General features: G+C 46.9%; 2 protein-coding genes across 2 annotated transcripts in view; both read right to left on the reverse strand.

Moving 5' to 3' along the window:
• Positions 1-3,749: 3,749 nt before the first annotated feature.
• On the reverse strand, positions 3,750-6,524 carry LOC115388357 (dedicator of cytokinesis protein 3-like). The gene is made up of 2 exons (XM_030091452.1): positions 6,361-6,524; positions 3,750-4,413 (listed from the first exon to the last, which is right to left on the reverse strand). Exons 1-2 carry the CDS (start codon positions 6,430-6,432, stop codon positions 3,763-3,765), a joined length of 723 nt encoding a protein of 240 aa, XP_029947312.1. The 5' UTR covers positions 6,433-6,524; the 3' UTR covers positions 3,750-3,762.
• Positions 6,525-6,972: 448 nt separating this feature from the next.
• LOC115388465 (dedicator of cytokinesis protein 3-like) overlaps positions 6,973-18,959 on the reverse strand; it is a 57,534-nt gene continuing 45,547 nt past the window's right edge. Inside the window, exons 25-51 of the mRNA XM_030091629.1 lie at positions 18,381-18,479; positions 18,098-18,192; positions 17,855-17,930; positions 17,073-17,173; positions 16,009-16,067; positions 15,627-15,775; positions 15,476-15,561; positions 15,292-15,318; positions 14,605-14,700; positions 14,080-14,140; positions 13,907-14,000; positions 13,369-13,517; positions 13,172-13,258; positions 12,407-12,511; positions 11,919-12,060; positions 11,650-11,816; positions 11,471-11,557; positions 11,188-11,367; positions 10,896-10,979; positions 10,123-10,239; positions 9,855-9,964; positions 9,085-9,157; positions 8,808-8,889; positions 8,615-8,733; positions 7,397-7,484; positions 7,123-7,242; positions 6,973-7,037 (exon numbers count right to left, since the gene is read on the reverse strand). Coding sequence (XP_029947489.1) covers positions 6,973-7,037; positions 7,123-7,242; positions 7,397-7,484; positions 8,615-8,733; positions 8,808-8,889; positions 9,085-9,157; positions 9,855-9,964; positions 10,123-10,239; positions 10,896-10,979; positions 11,188-11,367; positions 11,471-11,557; positions 11,650-11,816; positions 11,919-12,060; positions 12,407-12,511; positions 13,172-13,258; positions 13,369-13,517; positions 13,907-14,000; positions 14,080-14,140; positions 14,605-14,700; positions 15,292-15,318; positions 15,476-15,561; positions 15,627-15,775; positions 16,009-16,067; positions 17,073-17,173; positions 17,855-17,930; positions 18,098-18,192; positions 18,381-18,479 — 2,718 coding nt within the window. The remainder of the gene's footprint in view (positions 7,038-7,122; positions 7,243-7,396; positions 7,485-8,614; positions 8,734-8,807; positions 8,890-9,084; positions 9,158-9,854; positions 9,965-10,122; positions 10,240-10,895; positions 10,980-11,187; positions 11,368-11,470; positions 11,558-11,649; positions 11,817-11,918; positions 12,061-12,406; positions 12,512-13,171; positions 13,259-13,368; positions 13,518-13,906; positions 14,001-14,079; positions 14,141-14,604; positions 14,701-15,291; positions 15,319-15,475; positions 15,562-15,626; positions 15,776-16,008; positions 16,068-17,072; positions 17,174-17,854; positions 17,931-18,097; positions 18,193-18,380; positions 18,480-18,959) is intronic.

Raw genomic sequence — 18,959 nt, forward strand, 5'->3', positions numbered from 1 at the left:
TAAGATAATCATGATGTTTTATCTCACAGATGTGTTAAAGCGATACTTCAACATTTTGGCAAATTGGCCCATTTAGCGCAATTCCTTAGTCACTTGGAACAGCATACTTAGTTTTTTTGTGAGGGCGAGCTGTTGTTTATTCAGAGGTGAGTCGGGGAAGGTTTTCGGGACGGACACAATGGAAGTGGATGGTATTTTTGTTCCCCCTCGTCAAACTCATCAAATGCAAAATCCAACAACCCCAAAACACTTTGGTGGACACGTTATAATCCGCACATTCACTACGCTGTGGAACACCAACAAATAATATCGTAGCGTTACGACACTGAAGCAAATACTGGGAACTACTTTTTCTTTTGAAATCACTACGCCCAGACGCCATGTTTAGTAAGTAGTTCCGTCTTAGCAATCTTCGCATAAACAACTCAATCTGGTAATTTTGCATTAATATTTCACAGCGTAGTGAATGTGCGGATTATAACGTGTCCACCAAAGTGTTTTGGGGTTGTTGGATTGTGTATTTGATGAGTTTGACGAGGGGGAACAAAAATACCATCCACTTCCATTGTGTCCGTCCTGAAAACCTTCCCCGACTCGCCTCTGAATAAACAACAGCTCGCCCTCACAAAAAAAGTAAGTATGCTGTTCGAAATGACTAAGGAATTGCGCTAAATGGGCCAATTTGCCAAAATGTTGAAGTATCGCTTTAAAGGCTGCCAGACGTCACCGTCTCTGTCTGCGACTCTCCTCCAGCCACTCTCCAGCTCGCCTGGACCCTCGTCTCCACCCACTCCATCAGCCGCTCCGCCTTCTGTCACCCAAGAGGGAATAAAGTTGAGCGCGAAAAGGATGTGAGTCAATAAAAGGTCTTTAATCTTCGTCATTAATCATGAATCCACAACACAGCAGTTTGTTTAGTGAGTAGGAAAAAAAAAAAAAAAAGATTGTGAGTATTTACATCTACCGTCACACACGTCACAGTTTACACTCATGCTAACACAATAAAGACTTTTATATACAACAAGTACTGATTCGCATCATTGTACAAAGAGATCAGGTGGTTGTAAATCTCAATCTGGATTCATCGTCGATGCAAAATACACAAAAAAAGAATAAATCTCCCTCAGCTGCCCTGAAATAATCCAGTGATCAGACTTCAGCTTCAAAAAGAAGAAAAACAAAAAACAAACAGAAGAGACAAACACAAAATACACGTACAACAGTTTTGTCCTTAATGAGCGTAAAAAATGGCTTTCTTTCACATTTTTCAGCTTGTACAAAAAAAACGTGTTCAGTGGTTTTAGTGGAACTTCCCTGTGCTGAGGTAAACTGTGCAGCCTCACGTCTTCATGCACCAACGCCTGCTCGCCTTTTCTCACCCAGAGTCCAGAAGCTCACTTCGTGTTAACACAACTGGAGCACAAAACAAAAGGTCCATCAAAAGAAGCGAGGAATCCTCCTAAATGAGCTTTCCTGGCTGGAGATTCTAGAAAGTGTCTTACTGCAGAAAACAGGTTTATTTGACGAAAGAGCATGTTTTAACATTCTTTCTAGTAAACTTTAACCAAAAACCAGGATTTAAAAAAAGAAGCTTTCAAAGCTAAATTATTTATAAATGTTGCTTTTAGACATGTGGAAAGACTGCTGGGTTTATTACAAAGTGGATTACTGGGAAATATCAGCACATTAGTGTTTTCCCAGAGGAAAGTTCTCAGTTAGATGTATTTTCTTAATTCCCAGCGACCCATGAACGCACCATGAGAGCCAGCATTTTAGAAATGACAGAAACAAAATTAGGTCTTTAAGAAATGAATGTCGGTTTTCAGAGATTTACATGTGGATTGTTTCCATAACAACAAGAAGCTGGTAATTTACACTATCCTGAATTTTTTTTTAGAAAAACTAATGAACTGTATGAAATGATGCTTGTAAAGTCAAAATATGTATAGACATCTGTTCCATCCACGGAAATACTATTGTTTAGTTTTTTTCTTTCAGCGAGGCCAAAACTTCCCATTTTCCAACCGAGGCAGATTTTTCCCAGTCGGAAATTTCCTAATTCCCATTTGCTCTTGAACACACCATAAGATCCAGCAGAATGCAGAGGTCTTAAAAACAAACAAACCAAAAAATGAGGTGATCATGAGGTTAAAGAGAACTTTTTCAGGACGATCACAGGTTGACGCGCTAATCAGCACAAAAGAAAAAAACTTCTCAAAAATGATAAAAAGAGACAGAATAGAAAAAGTCCTTCACAAACTGGATTGAGCGCAACCTAAGGTCAGAGTTCAGAGTCCGCTGAGCGTCTGCTGAGCTTCAGTCTGCTCCCAGGATTCAACATGCATACAAAACCCTGATTAATAAAAATGTACAGTCCGTACCTCCAGGACCTTCATAAAAAATGGAAAAAAGAGTGTTTGTATCGGAGTTAATTTTCTCTAGAAAGGTATTTACAGGCGCTTCCTCGAACACGTCGCAGCTAAAAAAACCAAGCAGCGGCTCCTTCCAGAACGTTAACAGCCGCTCCGCCCTGTGTTGCATATTTCTACTCCAGATTCATTCAAAACTACCAGGATTAAATATATATTTATATATAAATTATTATGTGTATATATTTCTATATGCTGTGTTAACATTTATCTTACATACTTTGATACTCTGACTGGAAATATAAATAGTTTGCAGCTCGCCTGTTAATTTTCAGGGAAAAGAGATGAAAACGGCTTCTTTCTTTCGTCCGTGTGCATAAAAGAAGGACATCTGTATCTGCAGCCGAGAAGCCTGAAGGATGCTGATGGTTCATGTGCAAGAAATTATCTGCTTTATATGCTTGATGTTTGTGCCTCCATCAAAATCATCCAAATAATTCTGGGATTATTCTGCATTCATATATAGAAATATCTTATTTGTTAAAGTTCTGCTTCCTCTGTCTTGATACGAAGTCAGATTTCTCTCATGAAGAATAAATGCACACATAAATATTCACATTTTGGATTTAAATATGATGAATAAATTTATTTCTAACGTGAACAATGACTTATTTCTTTCACATAAAATGCAAAAAAAAAGTGTTCTTTGATGTTTCACTAAATACGTTTGTGAAAGTCGACAAAGGATTTGAAATTCTGCCACTTTGCATGACACCTTCAACTCTGGATGTGTGAGCTTATTTAAACATGATCTGATCTCAATGTTTTTTTTTTTTTTGGTCTATAAACTGGATGATTGCAGCCAATCAAACATCTTTGTCCTCTTTAAATAAGCACAATATTTTGCCATTTTTACTGCTCTTGTGTGTAATCTGTTCAGATTACAGTTTCATTAAAAGGCAATGAAATGACCCAAAAGTTGATATTTTTCTATAAAATCAAGTGACGAAGGAAAGATTAATGAAGATTTCATTGATTTTGTGCTGTGAGTCAATGTGAACATGCAGCTTAAATCATCCTAACAGCTGAAAAAGTTTTAAATCCAAATGCAATCTACTGTGCATTTACCTTCATCATCAGTTTCACATGTTTTGTTCTGTTTTTTTCACTAAAGTGCCTCTTAGTCCCTTAATCTGCTGAGCGAGGTAAAGTCAGGATGTAATCCCAGTGCAAGAGTTTAATCTAAATAAAAATCTTTCTGAAATGGACCGCTAACGCGAGGTCTGTGCACGTTCAGTGAAGATGTGTGCCTGTGTCTCCATCGTGATGCATTCAGGGACCGTGGGAGAGGAAGCAGGTCCGTTTGAGTTTTCGGATTCTCTCTCGTCGCCTCTCACTCCTCGCTCACGCCGTGCTCCCACGCCACTTTGGCCTGCTCGTCCTTGGTGGCGGCGATGATGGGCTGGGAGATTTTGCGCGGCATGGGCCGGGGGGCGGGTGGGGGGGCGGGCGTGGACTGGGGGTCCTCCTCGGGGATGCAGCCCTCCCTGATGTAGGGCTTGGGGGGGAGGGCAGGGGGAGGCTCGTGGAAGTGGTAAAGGGGAGGAAGGTGGGGAATGTAGTGGGGGTGGAAGTGGTGGTGGTGGTGGTAGAGGAGGTGCGGTGGCACCTCCTGCTGCCCACCAGGGGGCGCCGGACCCGGGGCCAGAGGCTGAGCCGGGGTCACGCCCCCCGGGGCGGAGTGGCTGCGGCAGGGCGGCGGCTTCGCCCCGTCCAGGACCTCGGGCTCGGAGACGCTGTACCGGACGGGCTGGTAGGGCGAGTCCAGGTCCTCCTGGTCGGTGGTCCAGGCCTGGCTGCTGGGGGCCGAGTCCAGGGTGTCGGTGCGGCTGGCCCCGGGGTCCGAGGAGGAGGCGGGGCCCCCAAAGTTACTGTCGCTGAGGGAGGACACTCCGGAGCTGGCGCTGCCCGAGAGGGTGGAGTTACTGCCATCCAGGATGGACTGTGGACTGGTGGGCGAGGCAGGTATAGGGTGCAGGGGCGACTGGAGAGAGAGTGGGGGGGCAAGAGGGGCAGGAGGGGCAGATTGGCAGAGTGAGTCAGTTTCTGCACCAGCTTCAGATATCCTCCATCTATCCATTTTCAACCACTTATCCAGGACTGAGTAAGCAGTCTAAGCAGAGATACCCAGACTTCCTGTCTCCAGATTCTCCCTCCGGCCCCCTGGGAGGATCCCAAGGCGTTCCTAGGCCAGCCGAGACACACAGCCTGTCCAAGGTGTCCCCGGGTTTTCCCTGGGGTCTCCTCCCAGTGGGACATTCCCAGACCACCTCCCCAGGGAGGCGTCCTAAAGAGATGCCCGAGCCACCTCAGCTGGCTCCTCTCGATGTGGAGGAGTAGCGGCTCTACTCCGAGCTCCTCCCTGGTGACTGAGCTCCTCACCCTGTCTCTAAGGGCCCAGCCACCCTATGGAGGAAGCTCATTTCAGCCGCTTGTATCCGGGATCTTGTCCTTTCGGTCATGACCCAAAGCTCATGACCATAGGTGAGGGTGGGAACGTAGATTGACAGGTAAATTCAGAGCTTTGCCTTTCGGCTCAGCTTCTTCTTCACCACAACGGACCGATACAACGACTGCATTACTGCGGCCGCTGCACCGATCCGTCTGTCAATCTCACGATACATCCATCCCCCACTCGTGAACAAGACCCCAAGATACTTAAACTCCTCCACTTGGGCCAGAGTCTCTCCACCGACCTGGAGAGGGCAAGCCACCTTCTTCTTGGATTTGGAGGTGCTGATCCTCATCCCTGTCGCTTCACACTCGGCTGCGAACCGCCCCAGTGCATGCTGTAGATCCAGGTTCGATGAAGCCAACAGGACAACATCATCTGCAAAAAGCAGAGATGAAATCCTGTGGTCTCCAAACCGGACCCCCTCTGGCTGCTGGTTGCACCAAGAAATTCTGTCCATAAAGATTAGTAACAGAACCGATGACAAAGGGCAGCCCTGCCGGAGTCCAACATGCACCGGGAACAGGTCCGACTTACTGCCGGCAATGCGGACCAGACTCCTACTCCGGTCACACAGAGACCGGACAGCCCTTAACAAGGGGCCCCGGACTCCGTATTCCCGAAGCACCCCCCACAAGACACCACGAGGGACACGGTCGAACGCCTTCTCCAAGTCCACAAAACACGTGAACTGGTTGGATGAACTCCCACAAGCCCTCGAGCACCCTATGGAGCTGGTCCAGTGTTCCAAGACCAGAACTTCACGGTCGCTTTAGATATTCTGCACAACACATTCAGCTGCTGAAACTGTTAATCTGGAACACTTCATGATGAAGGATTTTACCTGGGAACAGCAAAAATACAGAATCGTTCATCACACGGACAAAGAGTCACCGCGCCTGTAAAGGTTTCATTAGTGAGTGAAATCACACTGTTCTCAAAGCGAGAGAGAAACAGAGAGGCTGGATTAGGAGACATGGAGGAAGGAAGACAATCACTGCGATCCGGTTTGTCAGAGGATCTGTTTCAGATTTTTGCCACATAAAAAACTGAAGTGTGAGCTTTGTCAGAAAATCTGACCAATGAAATGAACAGTCTTCATAAGCTTTCTACCCTACATGTCCTGAAACTTCAGCTGACATCCAGATGATAGAACACCTTCCTCCCACTAACTGGAGAAAAACTAACCTTTCCTACTTGTAAAATTTATTGAGCCACATTCATGAAGGATCTTTAAAAAAGACAAACTGTGGAGAATGATGAGTTTATAAAGTGAATTATAGGAGGTACAAACACATGGACAAAAAAAACCCACAATGATTTCAGTCGGGAGAAAGACAGATAGAAAGACAGAAAGACACGCATCCAGACCAACAGCAGGAGTGAGGAGGTGGTACGAGAAGGAGGAGGCGCTACGAGGAGGAGGAAAAGGTGGTGCTGTGAGGAGGAGGAGGAGGAGGAGGAGGAGGAGGAGGATACCTTTCTTAAGGAGCGCGCAGGGAGAGCTGGAGGAAGGTCGCTGACCTGGTGGTGGAAAGCGTCAAAGTGCATCGACAGGTGTTGGCCTACAGGGGGAGACACAGCAGGACTGACTGAGAGATCTACACACACTCACACACTCATTCGCCTCAGACTGGAGAGAAGAAGAGAGAGAGGTGGAGGAGGAGCAGGAGGAGGCGGGGAAGTAATCAGAAGAGGAGGTGAGGAATGTACGGTTGCTCAGAAATGTCAAAACATGAAGTAAGAAGAGTAAAACGCTTCTGTGTTCATGTTGCTACTTTTGCAGTTGTGCTAGTTTTGTATTCCTGTTGCACTTTTTAAATTTGTTATGCTACTTTTGTGTCTGTGTTGGTACTTTTGTATTTGTGTAGTAATGTTTTCTTTTATGTTGTTACTTTTATATTTGTGTTGCTTGCTTTGGATTTGAGTTGTAACTTTTGAAGCTACTTTGTCACGCTGACCCCTCTGGGCTGCCATACATGTGACATGAGGGGAGAAGAAGAGAGAAATGAGCAGAAGGGGACGGCAGGAGGAGTGCTGCATGCGTTAGATCTCCTGGAAACAACTTTGTCTTCCAATTGTTTAAATAATTTAACATGTCGTGATTGACTGCAGCTCGGAGAACACAAACACAGAAAGTGTAGAGCTGGACGAGTCTGGAGAGGAAGTCATCAAAAAACTGGAATCTGCAAAAGAACCGCCATGTAACCCGAGACACACACACACAGACTGGTTTCCTACCAGGAGGAACGTTGCGCGGCGGGACCGGAGGCGCCATGACGCTGCCGACGTGCGCGGACAGGAAGGGGAGGGCCTCCCTGGTGCCGCTGTCCAGACTCCAGCTGCTGGGAGTGGTGAGCACTGACGGAGGAAGGATGGAGGCTGTCAACCACCTCGTCTTACAGGACGCCATCGTCTCAAGCAGGGAGCGGGAAACCAGCTCCAAGTCTAGCCCTGCTGCGTGTGTGTGTGTGTGTGTGTGTGTGTGTGTGTGTGTGTGTGTGTGTGTGAGTACCTTTCTCAGCCACAGAGAGGTTGGGGTCGCTGCAGGGTTTGCATGGACCGATCACCTGGTGGAACAGGGCCCGCTGCAGGTTTGTAGGCTGAGGAGGAAGAAACAGAACAAACAGGATCACCTCCAGTTTCGTTGAAAATCTTATTTAAAGCTCGGGTAGACGATGTTGAAGAGCCTGCAAGATTTGAAAGTCACACACCTCAAGCCATCCCCCCTAAGCTCCTCCTACTCCAATCAGTGCTTGGCCCAACGCCACACCCCCACCAACGTGACCGCGCATCTCACGGGTTGTCCGCGGCAATGCCCTGTCTTCATTGTTTTCAATGGGACCCCGCTCCAAGCCTCGGGTGACCATACGTCCTCTTTTACCCGGACATGTCCACTTTTTACGTCCTGTCCGGGGCGTCCGAGCGGGTTTATTAAATTCAAGGAAATGTCCGGGGTTCACTGTTTCTCATAGCACATAAACGTAAATTGACCAGCGCTTTGCACACAATACTATGATACTGTGGTGCACGACGTCATTACCGAGAGGCGGTCTTGTGAGCCGATCTGCGCCGCGCGCACACACACACACACACACACACACACACACACACACACACACACACACACACACACACACACACACACACAAACACACAGACGGAGCGGAGCAGACGGGGCTGTTCAGACAGTGGAGCACGGCATCTGATTGGTTCCTTAAGAGCGGTCCGCGCCTTACGATTGGTCGGAGTTTTTACTGTCCTTTGGCCGCTACAGTTGTCAGATTTTTTTCGACATCATTTTCCGTCCACATAATGTACTGACTTCTCCCAGGGGGCAAGGAGCATTTCACTCAGTATGACAAAAAGTGCTTTTGGACAACATCGCCTACCCTAGCTTTAACATACCGTACTGTCATGAGCTGTTTTGCTTTTTTGAGAAAGAGTGACGAATCTGCTCCTCAATATTTTGAAAGATGAAGTCAAGAGAAGATTTCACTACACCAAACAGACGATGGCTGATAACTAACCACTATCAGGTGAAAAGGTCTCGGTGTTTTTAAAGCTCTGCTCTTCAGCCATGAGCCCAGTTAGACTCCGTTAATAAAGACACAGAAGCCCAGTTCTGACTGATCTGAAGCTGTGGATGAGGTGGATTCATTCTGAGGCCGTGAAGCAGCGACGTGTCTCCATGATGCCGGTAAAAACAGCGGTGGTTAGATTTGCATTGTACCTGTCCGTTCTCGGTGATGTTGGTGTACATGGCGCTGCTCGGCCTCTCTCTGTGAGGCGGCAGCAGCATCAGCATCTCCCGGTTGTGTCTGTACTTGTCGGGCAGAGACGGCGAGCCGACTGCACGGGAACAAAGCACATCAGTTAAACAGCTGCAGAACACTGCGAGATCCCCAGGATGCAACAGTCCTCACCTCTGATGGTGGAGGGGGCGGAGTTTATCATCTGAGAGGGCGCAGAATGGGTGGAGCTAAGACTGGAGGAGGAGGGGCTGGCCTGCAGGGTCACAACACATGCTGAGGACAGCGCCTCAAAAAACACTTTACGACAGTACAAAACACGATATCCATGATACAGAGTGGTGGTTCTGCTCAAGCAGTCAGAAATCCAGTGAGACTTTTAAGTTCAGAGACTTTTACAGGTAAAAAAAAAGTCGAAGTTTTTACATCTTTAAGGATGATAAAATCTGACCTGCATGCGGTAGAAGTCCTCGGGGTGCTCGACCACCATCCCGTCGGCCAGGATCAGGAGATTCCCCGTCTCACTGGAGGTGTGGGAGGACAGAGAGGAGGAGGAGTTCCCAACGGGAGTCAGAACAGCAATGGGGCTGAGAGGAGGGAAGAGGAGGAGCAGAGGAGGAGGAGGAGGAAGAGGAGGAGCAGAGGAGGAGGAGGAGGAAGAGGAGGAGCAGAGGAGGAGGAGGGAGAGAAGGGAGGTGAGGAAGAAGAGAGAGAGGAGGAGGAGGAGGAGGAGGAGGAAGCAGAGAAGGGAGGAGAGGAAGAGGAGGGAGAGAAGGGAGGACAGGACGGAGAGGAGGAGGAAGCAGGCCGTGCAGAGTACAAACCAAAAAGAAGCCAAAACATGCAGAATTGCAGAAAGTGCGAGCAGAAACATGCGTGAGTTTGTGGGAGAGAACATGAGCAGAGAGCGTGCACGGAGCAGGGAGCGTGCACGGAGCAGGGAGGAAGAAGAAGACGGTGAAGTTGGTTAATAAGAGGCAGCTGGTGATGAAGAGGAGGAGAAAACGTGTTTATGAGCTGATACTGTTACACACTAAGAATTACAAAGAAAAAAAATGTTCCAAGAACCTTCACTGTTCAACATGTTTCAATGATGAGAGGAAGCATGAGTGAAAGGATGAGCTGTGTTTAAAGTGAAAGGACGTGTGGACTGAGTGAAAACAGAGCTGCAGCAGGTCCTGCAGGACCCCTACAGGCCGGGGCGGCCCCGGTGAGTCTGACCTGTGTCGGTGCAGCAGCTTGAAGCTCTCGGGGCTCATGGGGCTGTGAGAGGCCAGGATGCCTCTGGGAGCGGCTCCCACCAGAGCGGCCTTATCCAGACCGGGCAGACCCTGCAAGGCCACCAAGAAGCACTGCGCTGAATATTCACACTGCACGTGATCCACACACACACACACACACACACACACACACACACACACACACACACACACACACACACACACACACACACACACACGCGGACGCTCCAGATAGAGCCTCCACTCACATGGCAGAGGCTGCTCCTCATCATCTGGAACTGATCGATCAGCTTCTTGTGCAGGGGACGCATTTCTGGGTGCACCAGCTTCTCATGCACGGCCAGGCCGACGCCCAGGATGTGAACCTGTGTGGAAACAAAAAGAAACATCCACAGATGAACCACTGACTCTGTGACAATGAGCTAGGACAGACTGAGGTGATAAAACCTCTTTAAAAATTTCCCGGGAAATTCTGTCACATAAAATAATAAAAGTTACTCTTGAATTAATATTTTTTCAAGGCGAAGTGAGACAAACAATGTAAAACCTCACAGGAACTTCAAATCATGATCTTTAAAAGATCATTTATTTTAAAAGAACAGATTGGATAAGTTTTGTAAAATTAAGAGTATATGTAACACCTTTTGGAGTCTACTGAGACAAACACACTGAAAAGTCATTGCTGAATCTCTGGAGAAATATTTATTTATATTTTACTCTTCATCCTTATTAATTCCCATATGACATATTGTCTGGACTGTTTTGGGATTGGGATTACAGGAGGCTTCATTTTCTCAGAAAATAAAGAAACTCATTGAGTTTCACAACGATCTGCTGCTGAAATGGAAAAACGATTCTCAAGAAATGAAGCATTTAATGTAGAAATACAACACCAATGCGACATATTGTAATATTTATTTCCACTGAGAAGACTCAAACTGTTCATTTAATTGTTATAAGCTGCTGCATTAAAGCAGCGTGTCCCGCCTCAGCCAGCAGGGGGCGCTGCCGTGCAGCTCACCTGCTCCTGCATGAGGTCTTTGAGCTGAGTGATCTTCTCCGTGTCTTCAGGGTGGCTGCTGATGTACTCCTTATCAAAGAAGGCCTGGAGACACACACACACACACACACACACACACACACACACACACACACACACACACACACACACACACACACACACACACACACACACACACACACACACACAAATACTTTTCCATGTTCTGTTTGTGTTCATTCCAGGTTTTCATCATTCCCTTGCTCCAGCAGACGGAGACCCGACCCTCGGCCCGGACCGGTTCTGCTCCCACCTCCTGGTATCGGGCGATGCCTCCGTTCACCGCGGCGTCGATGACTCCGTTCAGCGTCATGCTCAGCAGGTTGATGTTTCCGTGCAGCTGCTTGTGCTGGTACTGACTGATCAGCGTCCGCAGCTCCTGGTTCTTGTTCTCCACCACAGAGATGGCGTTCTCCAGCGGACTCACCTCCACCTGACACACACCGGGACCGAGAGGTCAGAGGGTCACAGGGAGAGCCGGGGGAGGATGGATGGATGGATGGATGGATGGATGACATCCTGGAGAAGCTTCTCACCAGCTCTCTCTTGTCCACCTCGAACCAGCGGGAGATCCCGGGCAGCGGGTGTGTGAGGATCAGAGTGGTCCTCTCGATCCACAGACTCTGAAACAGCCGCAGACACGACGGGCTCAGCCGGTCCGGCCTCAGACTCAGCAGGGGGGAGGATCTGGGACTGAGAACCGCTTCGGTCTCACCTTGAACTCGTTCTCTCGGTCTTTGGGTCCTTTGTGGAACGGCCGGTCGTAACGGAACCGCCTCACGTTGTTCACCCGGTAGAAGCTCTTGATGCGGTCCGGAACGCGGTCCATCTGCAGGACCCCGACGCTGTCCGGCACCGGAGTCACCGCGTAGATCTGCAGGTCTGCGCCCAGCAGGTCAAAGGTCAGACCGGATACTGGAGGAGCTCACTCTCTCTCTCTCTCTCTCTCTCTCTCACACACACACACTGCAGCCTGAAGGATACACTGAGCGTCACACTGCAGGATGGCCTCGTCCGGCTGGTTCGGGTGCTGCATCGCGATGGCTTGCGGGAATTCTCCCAGCATCCTTTGCTGGAAGGCCTCCAGCCGCTCGTAGTCGTGGCCACGGCAGACAAACTCTTTGTTCTGGTGTGAAGAAAACCAGTAAAAACAACAGATCGTTTCAAGAAGCTCCGAGCCCCGATATCATGTAATCCAGACCTCAAAATGCAGCAAAAGTTTTCAGTTTTCAACACTGTTGTGTCAACATGGGATGGGATTGGACTCTGGTAGTTATGGTTTCACTGTCAATAAATCTGGATGTTTAAAGTGTTCTGAATCCCCGAGTCTTCCACTTCTAAAAGCATTGATCTTCTTTCCTTTGGCCAGTCGAAACGTCCATCTTTAAAGCCTTTATCTGTATGTTTAATAAGTTAAAAACTCTCCTCAGACAGTTAGCGTGCACTGGTGAACATTTAAATGAGCGACTCACTCTGAGGAAGAACGGGAACTTCCTGCCATAAAACCCCACCCGGAAGAACTCCGGCTCCAGACGCTGCTGCTCCATGATGTTGTCGTAGTACGCCGCCTCCATTTTCTACACACACACACACACACACACACACACACACACACACACACACACACACACACACACACACACAAACACACACACACAAAACAAACTGGACTGAAACTGACAGCATTATATGGGAGCTTTAAGTTATTCTAAAATCACAGAAAAAGCCTGAGATTTGTTACCAACACACAGTGAAGCTACGGTCAGAAATTCAAGCTTCCTGCTGTGTTGCATTATTGGCACACCAGACATTTCTCTGACCTTGAACTTTGACCCCTGAAATCCAATCAGCTCCTCAATTTAGAAAACAAGTAGGAATTCCAAGACGGTGGGGCTTAAATAATTTACACTTTCATCCTCCAAAGAAACCCTGATCTCCCACCTGAGAGGGACAAAGCTTCACAACGGTTTGCTTCTTAATTTAAAAACAGTCTGAGGGCAACAGGAAAGCTTTGAGTCGACATTACTGAGGGTTTGATGTTGAAACAGGAGCACACTGAATCACAGAGGAAAAACAAAAAGCCCCACTGACAGAATTTTTGTCTGATTATAGTTTGATCCAAATAAAAGGAGAAGGGAGTAAATGATTTATTTAATGTGCAACATAAATAAATGAAAGTGACTTGACGTGTGGGTTATGTTAACAGGCGAGTTACTAATTTACGTGTTGAATCTCACCCGGATCCAGCTGAGACTCTGGTAGTCGTAGAGAGATTCGTACTGAAAGGCCAGCTCCCTGCACAGAGGAATCCCGTACTCCCAGCACTGGAGAGGAGGACACGCCGGCAGAGCGCGAGTCAGGGACCTCCACACATCATCCTCATTCATACCAAACGTCTCGGCAACACTCTTCTTCTAATGTCTGTGCCGCGTACCTTCCCCTTGTTGAAGTAGTGGATTACTTTGCGGCAGAGCCCCTCCTTGCGGTGCCACTCGGTCTGAGCCGGATAATGCAGGAACTCCTTCAGCGGCCGTTCGTCCCAGTGCAGCAGCTCCCAGTATAAGAGCAGCGTGAAGGCAGCCTCTGTGAGCAGAAAGGAAACACAAATACTCACAAAGCCGGCGGGGAGCGCCGGGCGACTCAGACTGACTGCAACAGCAAATCCAAGCCCGGACAAAATAAAGCAGCTTCACAGAAACGTATAGAGAGGCCCGTGTGTTTAACATCATGTAAAAGAAGCAGAGAAACACAGAATGGCTGCTGAAGAGCCACAAAAAATAAAAATTCACCACTGAAAGATAAAGAAACTCCATCAAAGAACATTGAAAAATAGAATAATGTGACTGAAAAATGCCAAAACATGCTAAAACCACAAAATAATATTAAAAAACAAGTAAGAGAAGACAAAACAGCTAGAAAAAAGACAATCAGGATTCAAAATGAGCTGTATGCGATGTGTGACGGTAGCGTACCGGTGTAGTTCTCTGCCTGGAGATGCATGTCGCACAGCTTGTGGATGTAGCGGATGTACATCTCCTCCTTGTTGATCTCTGACTTGTAGAAATTCTGAGAAGACAGGAATCAAACTGACGTTGTGGTGAACCGTCAGACTCTGAGCGGCTCGGTGAATCTGCTCACATCCTACCAGGAGGTTCACAGTGCAGCCGATCTTCTTGTTTTCCGTCTCGTCTCCCTTCATACAGTCCCTGCATTAAAAAAATAAAAAAACAGAACAACCCATCAGACTCTCTAAAAGAATAAACAGCTCCTGAAGCTATCGGTGTGTAACGTTCAGTTGTTGATCAGGGGAACAGCAGCATCTTATCTTCTGGCAGTATGAAGCACAAAATGTGAGGAAATGTGTGTTTGGGAGATTATTTCCGTTTTGTAGCGATACATGTCTATACAGTTTGTTTCTCTTTAAATGGAGTCACATGCAGTTGTGAGACGAGCAGCAGAAGAAATGATCTTTGACAGTTTGGGGGATTAAATGATGAAATCTGAAGAAAGAAGACATCTCCACACGGGAACAATTTATTCATTTCAGACAAATGTATTAATATTCGACATCCTGGGCAGAGAGAGATATGAGCTGTATCGGCTGTGAGACGAGGAGTGCCAGCTTCCCACTTCCCACCTGTGTGCGTGTGTGTGTGTGTGTGTGTGTTACCTGTAGTCCAGCAGTCGCTCCATGAGCCGTGTGACCGACGTAACAAAGGAAATTCCCGTCTCCCTCCACGTCTCCTGCTCAATCTTCTCCAACAAACTTTAAAAGAAGATTAAAAAAACCCCCAGAAAAATCACCACATGATCTGGATTTTAACGCTGAGACGTTCATCACTGATATTTATTTATGATGGATCTATATTCCTCCTGATCACTGAACTGTTTGTGTGGGTGTTTAGAACAAGAAGGCAGAAAAGTGGTGAGAATCGTGTGAAACATCAAAATGAAGTAAACTGGATTCAGCTTGGATAGAAACAAGGTGAAGCTTTGCTTCTCAAGTGGACCCTGCCTGTGGAGGTGTCCTCACATTCAACATGGACACAAAATACCTCCAGATTAAGCTTAACATCTCCTGGTGAGGCCGTACATGTGGCTTCATGCTGGGATTTTATGCAGTTGGAAAATTATCCTTATAAAATCAGGTTCTGTATATTTAGTTTTATTCTGACTGTAATTTTCATTCTGAATAAACAAAAGTTGTAGATTCAAGTATTTACAGCTTTCTGGAGATATGAGGAGCAGAGAAGACGAAGGGAAGTGACTCAGCTTGTGTTTTGAACGTTGTTTTGGATGTTTTTTGTTTTTTTTTTCATACATTGTTTTCTACGTTTTCCCCGGGAAGTGATCATACCTGGGATAAGGCCCAAACAGCTGCGTTCTGATCCCGCAGCACAGAGAGCAGAGAGATCAGGGTTAATGTTTGTTATCAGAGAGAGAGAGAGAGAGAGAGAGAGAGAGGACTCGTTCTGGTTTTAAAGGAGACAGACAGGAGTTAAAACAGAGACAAAGAGAAAAAAGCACTTGATGCTTCTTACAGCAGGCCGAACAGCTCTCTGTAGTTCTCGTCTCCTTTGCCCTCCGACACCAAACTGTCCAGCTTGTCGATCAGCTCGGCCTCCACCTGTAAGACATCCGGATCAGACCGGTCTGCGGCTCCTTCGTGGCTCCTCCAGGTTTTTGTTTTACCTGTTTGAAGTTTCCGTTCTTGCGCTGCTCCCAGTCCATCATGTCGTGGAAGATGGGGATCATGATGTTCCGAACCTCCACCTGTGGGACCAGCGTCACTCCCAGGAAGGGGCCGATCATCCCGGGGATGAAATGGATCTTATTCTCTCCTGCAACCACAACACAGGTGTCAATGTCTGCTTCCTGAGGGCCAACCAGTCAGGAAGGATCAAAAAGAGGGCAATAAAAGTGATCGTGAACTACAGGTAGACTGAGTCTAAGTGACTGATTCCAGTTGAATGTGGGTTTAAAGCTGTTGTACTAGATTACATTAGATTGCTTTTGAGTGTTTCTGAGCTGCTGGTTGCATGATGGGACACTCAGAGTGAGAGCAGGGTCTTACCCAGGTTCTGCCACATGCTGAAGAGTTCATAGGTCATCATCACTCTCATGTCTCCATACCTGAAAACAACGAAACATAAAGCAGAAGAAAATCAGCTGCGGGATGTGACTGATGAGACGGTTTAACCGACTAACCAACCAAGAAGGACCGGCTGCACACAGAGTCAATGAGGCGCTATTATAAACAGGTGTTAATGAACACAGCTGCTGATTTCTGAAGACTACAGACATGCTAATGCTAATGCTAACGGTGTCTTTCAAGGGACTGATGGACGGATGAACAAAGGCAGAAGCTCCGCAGCAAATTCATCCAACTACATCTGTAAGAGTCGCTTACAAGTTCCTGACAAAAGCAGAGGACTTAAAGTAACATGTCTGAGTGCTACGCATGGCGGCTGCCCCCACCGGGGTGTGTGTGTGTGTGTGTGTGTGTGTGTGTGTGTGTGTGTGTGTGTGTGTGTGTGTGTGAATGTGATTAAGAGTGTAAAGCACTTTGCTCAAGCAGTGGAAAGATGCTGTGTCGGCGAAATCCATTTGTCATTTATCCACAATGCTGAACTTAAAAAAAACTGGAGTGGATAAAACAAATGGTCTGAGACTCCTGGAGGGTTTCTGAGGCGTTCAAAGTCACATTTCCACGGCTGAAGCTGAGCTTTGTAACGACATCCTCCGTCCGTCACGTGACTGAGCATCAGGTCTGCTTTCTCCGGCTGTGCAGCGGCAGACTCCTGTGATGTGGAGCTTCAATAGAAGCCGGAGGAACTCTGAGCGCCCGAGGAGCTTTTTCGGCGTGTAGCATCTGCTGTCGTTCGGCTTCCCGGACGACTTGGTGGAAAGAGACGGAAATGAGCTTCACTGGAGTGAAAGAGGCTCTGCTGGAGGATGGACGGAGGAGGCTGGAAGGTTTGGGCTTTGGTGAACTTCAAAGAGTCAAACTGGTTCTTTTTCATTATTGAGACTCTCGGCGTTTCAGATGCAGATGAGACGGAGGAGTCGGGTCGGGTCGAGGGAGAGTTTCCACGTGCGCTGTGTTCGGAGTGTGTCACGTCCTCTGTGTGTTCTTACTTGTCTAGAACCTTCTTCCTCTTGGCAGGACTCAGGTTCTCCAGCTGCAGGCTGGGCTGGTTGATGTAGAGCACGGCCAGGCTGAAGTACGAGTTCCACACCTGAGCAGACCACACACACATCTCAGATCTGCACACACACGTCTCAGATCTGCACACACACATCGGGATGTGAGGGGATCACAGTGAACTTCACAGATTACACATCAAGTGAAGCTGATGCCCATTCTGGAGGCGTCCTCAGGCAGTAGTTTTTAGAACTGTACACTGACGGTGATTTTGAGATGTGCTCACAAACAGTGACTAGAAGAGGGTTTCTTATTTCAAATCATGGTTTTCAGAAGTCTTTGCAGACCGAGGCTTTAAAAACTGCTTGCAGACAATGGTTTCAGAATTAGACTGTTTTTCAAAATGCTCACACACAGTGGTTTCTAGAGGTGTCCTTTGACAATCGTTTGGAGAAATGTAGAAAAGACAATGACTTTGAAAAAGATTCACAAATATTTCAGAACTGGTACCAAACAATGTGTTTTTCTTTTCAAAAATGTATCTGAAATGTATCTTTGACAACTGTTAACAATGTCTTCTGAAGTGTTCCTGAGTCTGTGCAGTGCTTTTCATAGTTTCAGTTTTGTGAAATGAAGTTTCCAGCGTTTTATGGTATTCATCCTCAGAATTTGAACTCTGTGTCCTGAAGAGATCAGTCAGTCAGTTCTGACAGACAGTTTGAGCTGTTTGGATGTTTATTTGTGTGGAAGTTTTTGGGTTTTATTTGTTTAGTACCTTAAAATCGAAGTCGGCTTCAGTGAAGTTCTTGTGCAGCGCCGGAGAGAGATACTGAGCCGTGGTCAGGATGATGCTGCAGACAAGACACAGGGAGAGAGGGAGAGAGTGAGAGAGAGAGAGAGAGAGAGAGAGAGAGTGTGTGTGTGTGTGTGTGTGTGTGTGCGTGTGTGTGTGTGTGTGTGTGTGTGTGTGTGTGTGTGTGTGTGTGTGTGCGTGTGTGTGTGGGTGTGTTGCTCTCACTTGCTGGTGAGGAGCCTCATGATGTTCCAGTCTCGGGGGAAAATGCTGAGCTTCATCAGATTTCTAAACACACATAAAATCTTCAACAGGAACTCCTGGAAGAAGAGAAAATGGAGATTTCAGCAGAGCAGAAAGAATCTGGAAACATGTCTCAAAGACAAAGAATCAACTAAACGGCCACAAATGATTTGAGTCTCAAAATCCTTCTCAAATCCTCATTAGTTACTTTTCTTCTGATGATCTGCAGCAGTAACGTAATTTGACTCGGAGGAGTCTGTTCTACCTTCAGCTCCTCTTTGCTCTGGAAGTTCTCCATCAGGTGCTGGAAGTGGATGTCGGTCATCTGACGGAGCAGCGACAGGAGGCAGGACACGTACTCGCCCTGGCCGCCGCCACACGGGAACACAGGAACCGCAGAACGTGAGGAAACTTCTTACTACAAATCCCTTTAGCATCGAAATGCTGACATTTTCTCTTCTAAATGATCCCACATGTCAGGAGATTACATTTGTAGGATAAACAAGGCCTGTGCCCCTGAGACATTTACAAAACAATACTATCTCACTAACTTTACTGTCTATTATATTTTGGAGTAAATCTTTATTTTCAAAGTTATGCAGTTAAAGCCTTCTCTACATGACCAATAACACAATGTTGTATCTAAAAAAGCTTTACTTCCACATCCCAGACATCCATCCACATTTCCATGCAGTGAAGACAAAAGGAAAAGATGATTCAGATGGAGTGAAATGAGAGGAAACGTTAGAAATGGAGAATTTTATAGAGGAATCACAGGAAGTCTACGTAATAATTCACTTAGTAAGAGAAAGAATCACACCTTAATCACATATTATACATGTTC

Source organism: Salarias fasciatus, chromosome 5 (assembly GCF_902148845.1).
Source record: "Salarias fasciatus chromosome 5, fSalaFa1.1, whole genome shotgun sequence".
In the NCBI taxonomy this organism is placed as follows: domain Eukaryota; kingdom Metazoa; phylum Chordata; class Actinopteri; order Blenniiformes; family Blenniidae; genus Salarias; species Salarias fasciatus.

Coding starts and splice junctions, on each gene's coding strand:
- LOC115388357 (XM_030091452.1), bottom strand. CDS start 6,432: ATGCACTTTGACGCTTTCCACCACCAGGTCAGCGACCTTCCTCCAGCT. Junction 4,414..6,360: donor CTGCGCGCTCCTTAAGAAAG/GTATCCTCCTCC, acceptor CTCTCTCTCCAG/TCGCCCCTGCACCCTATACC.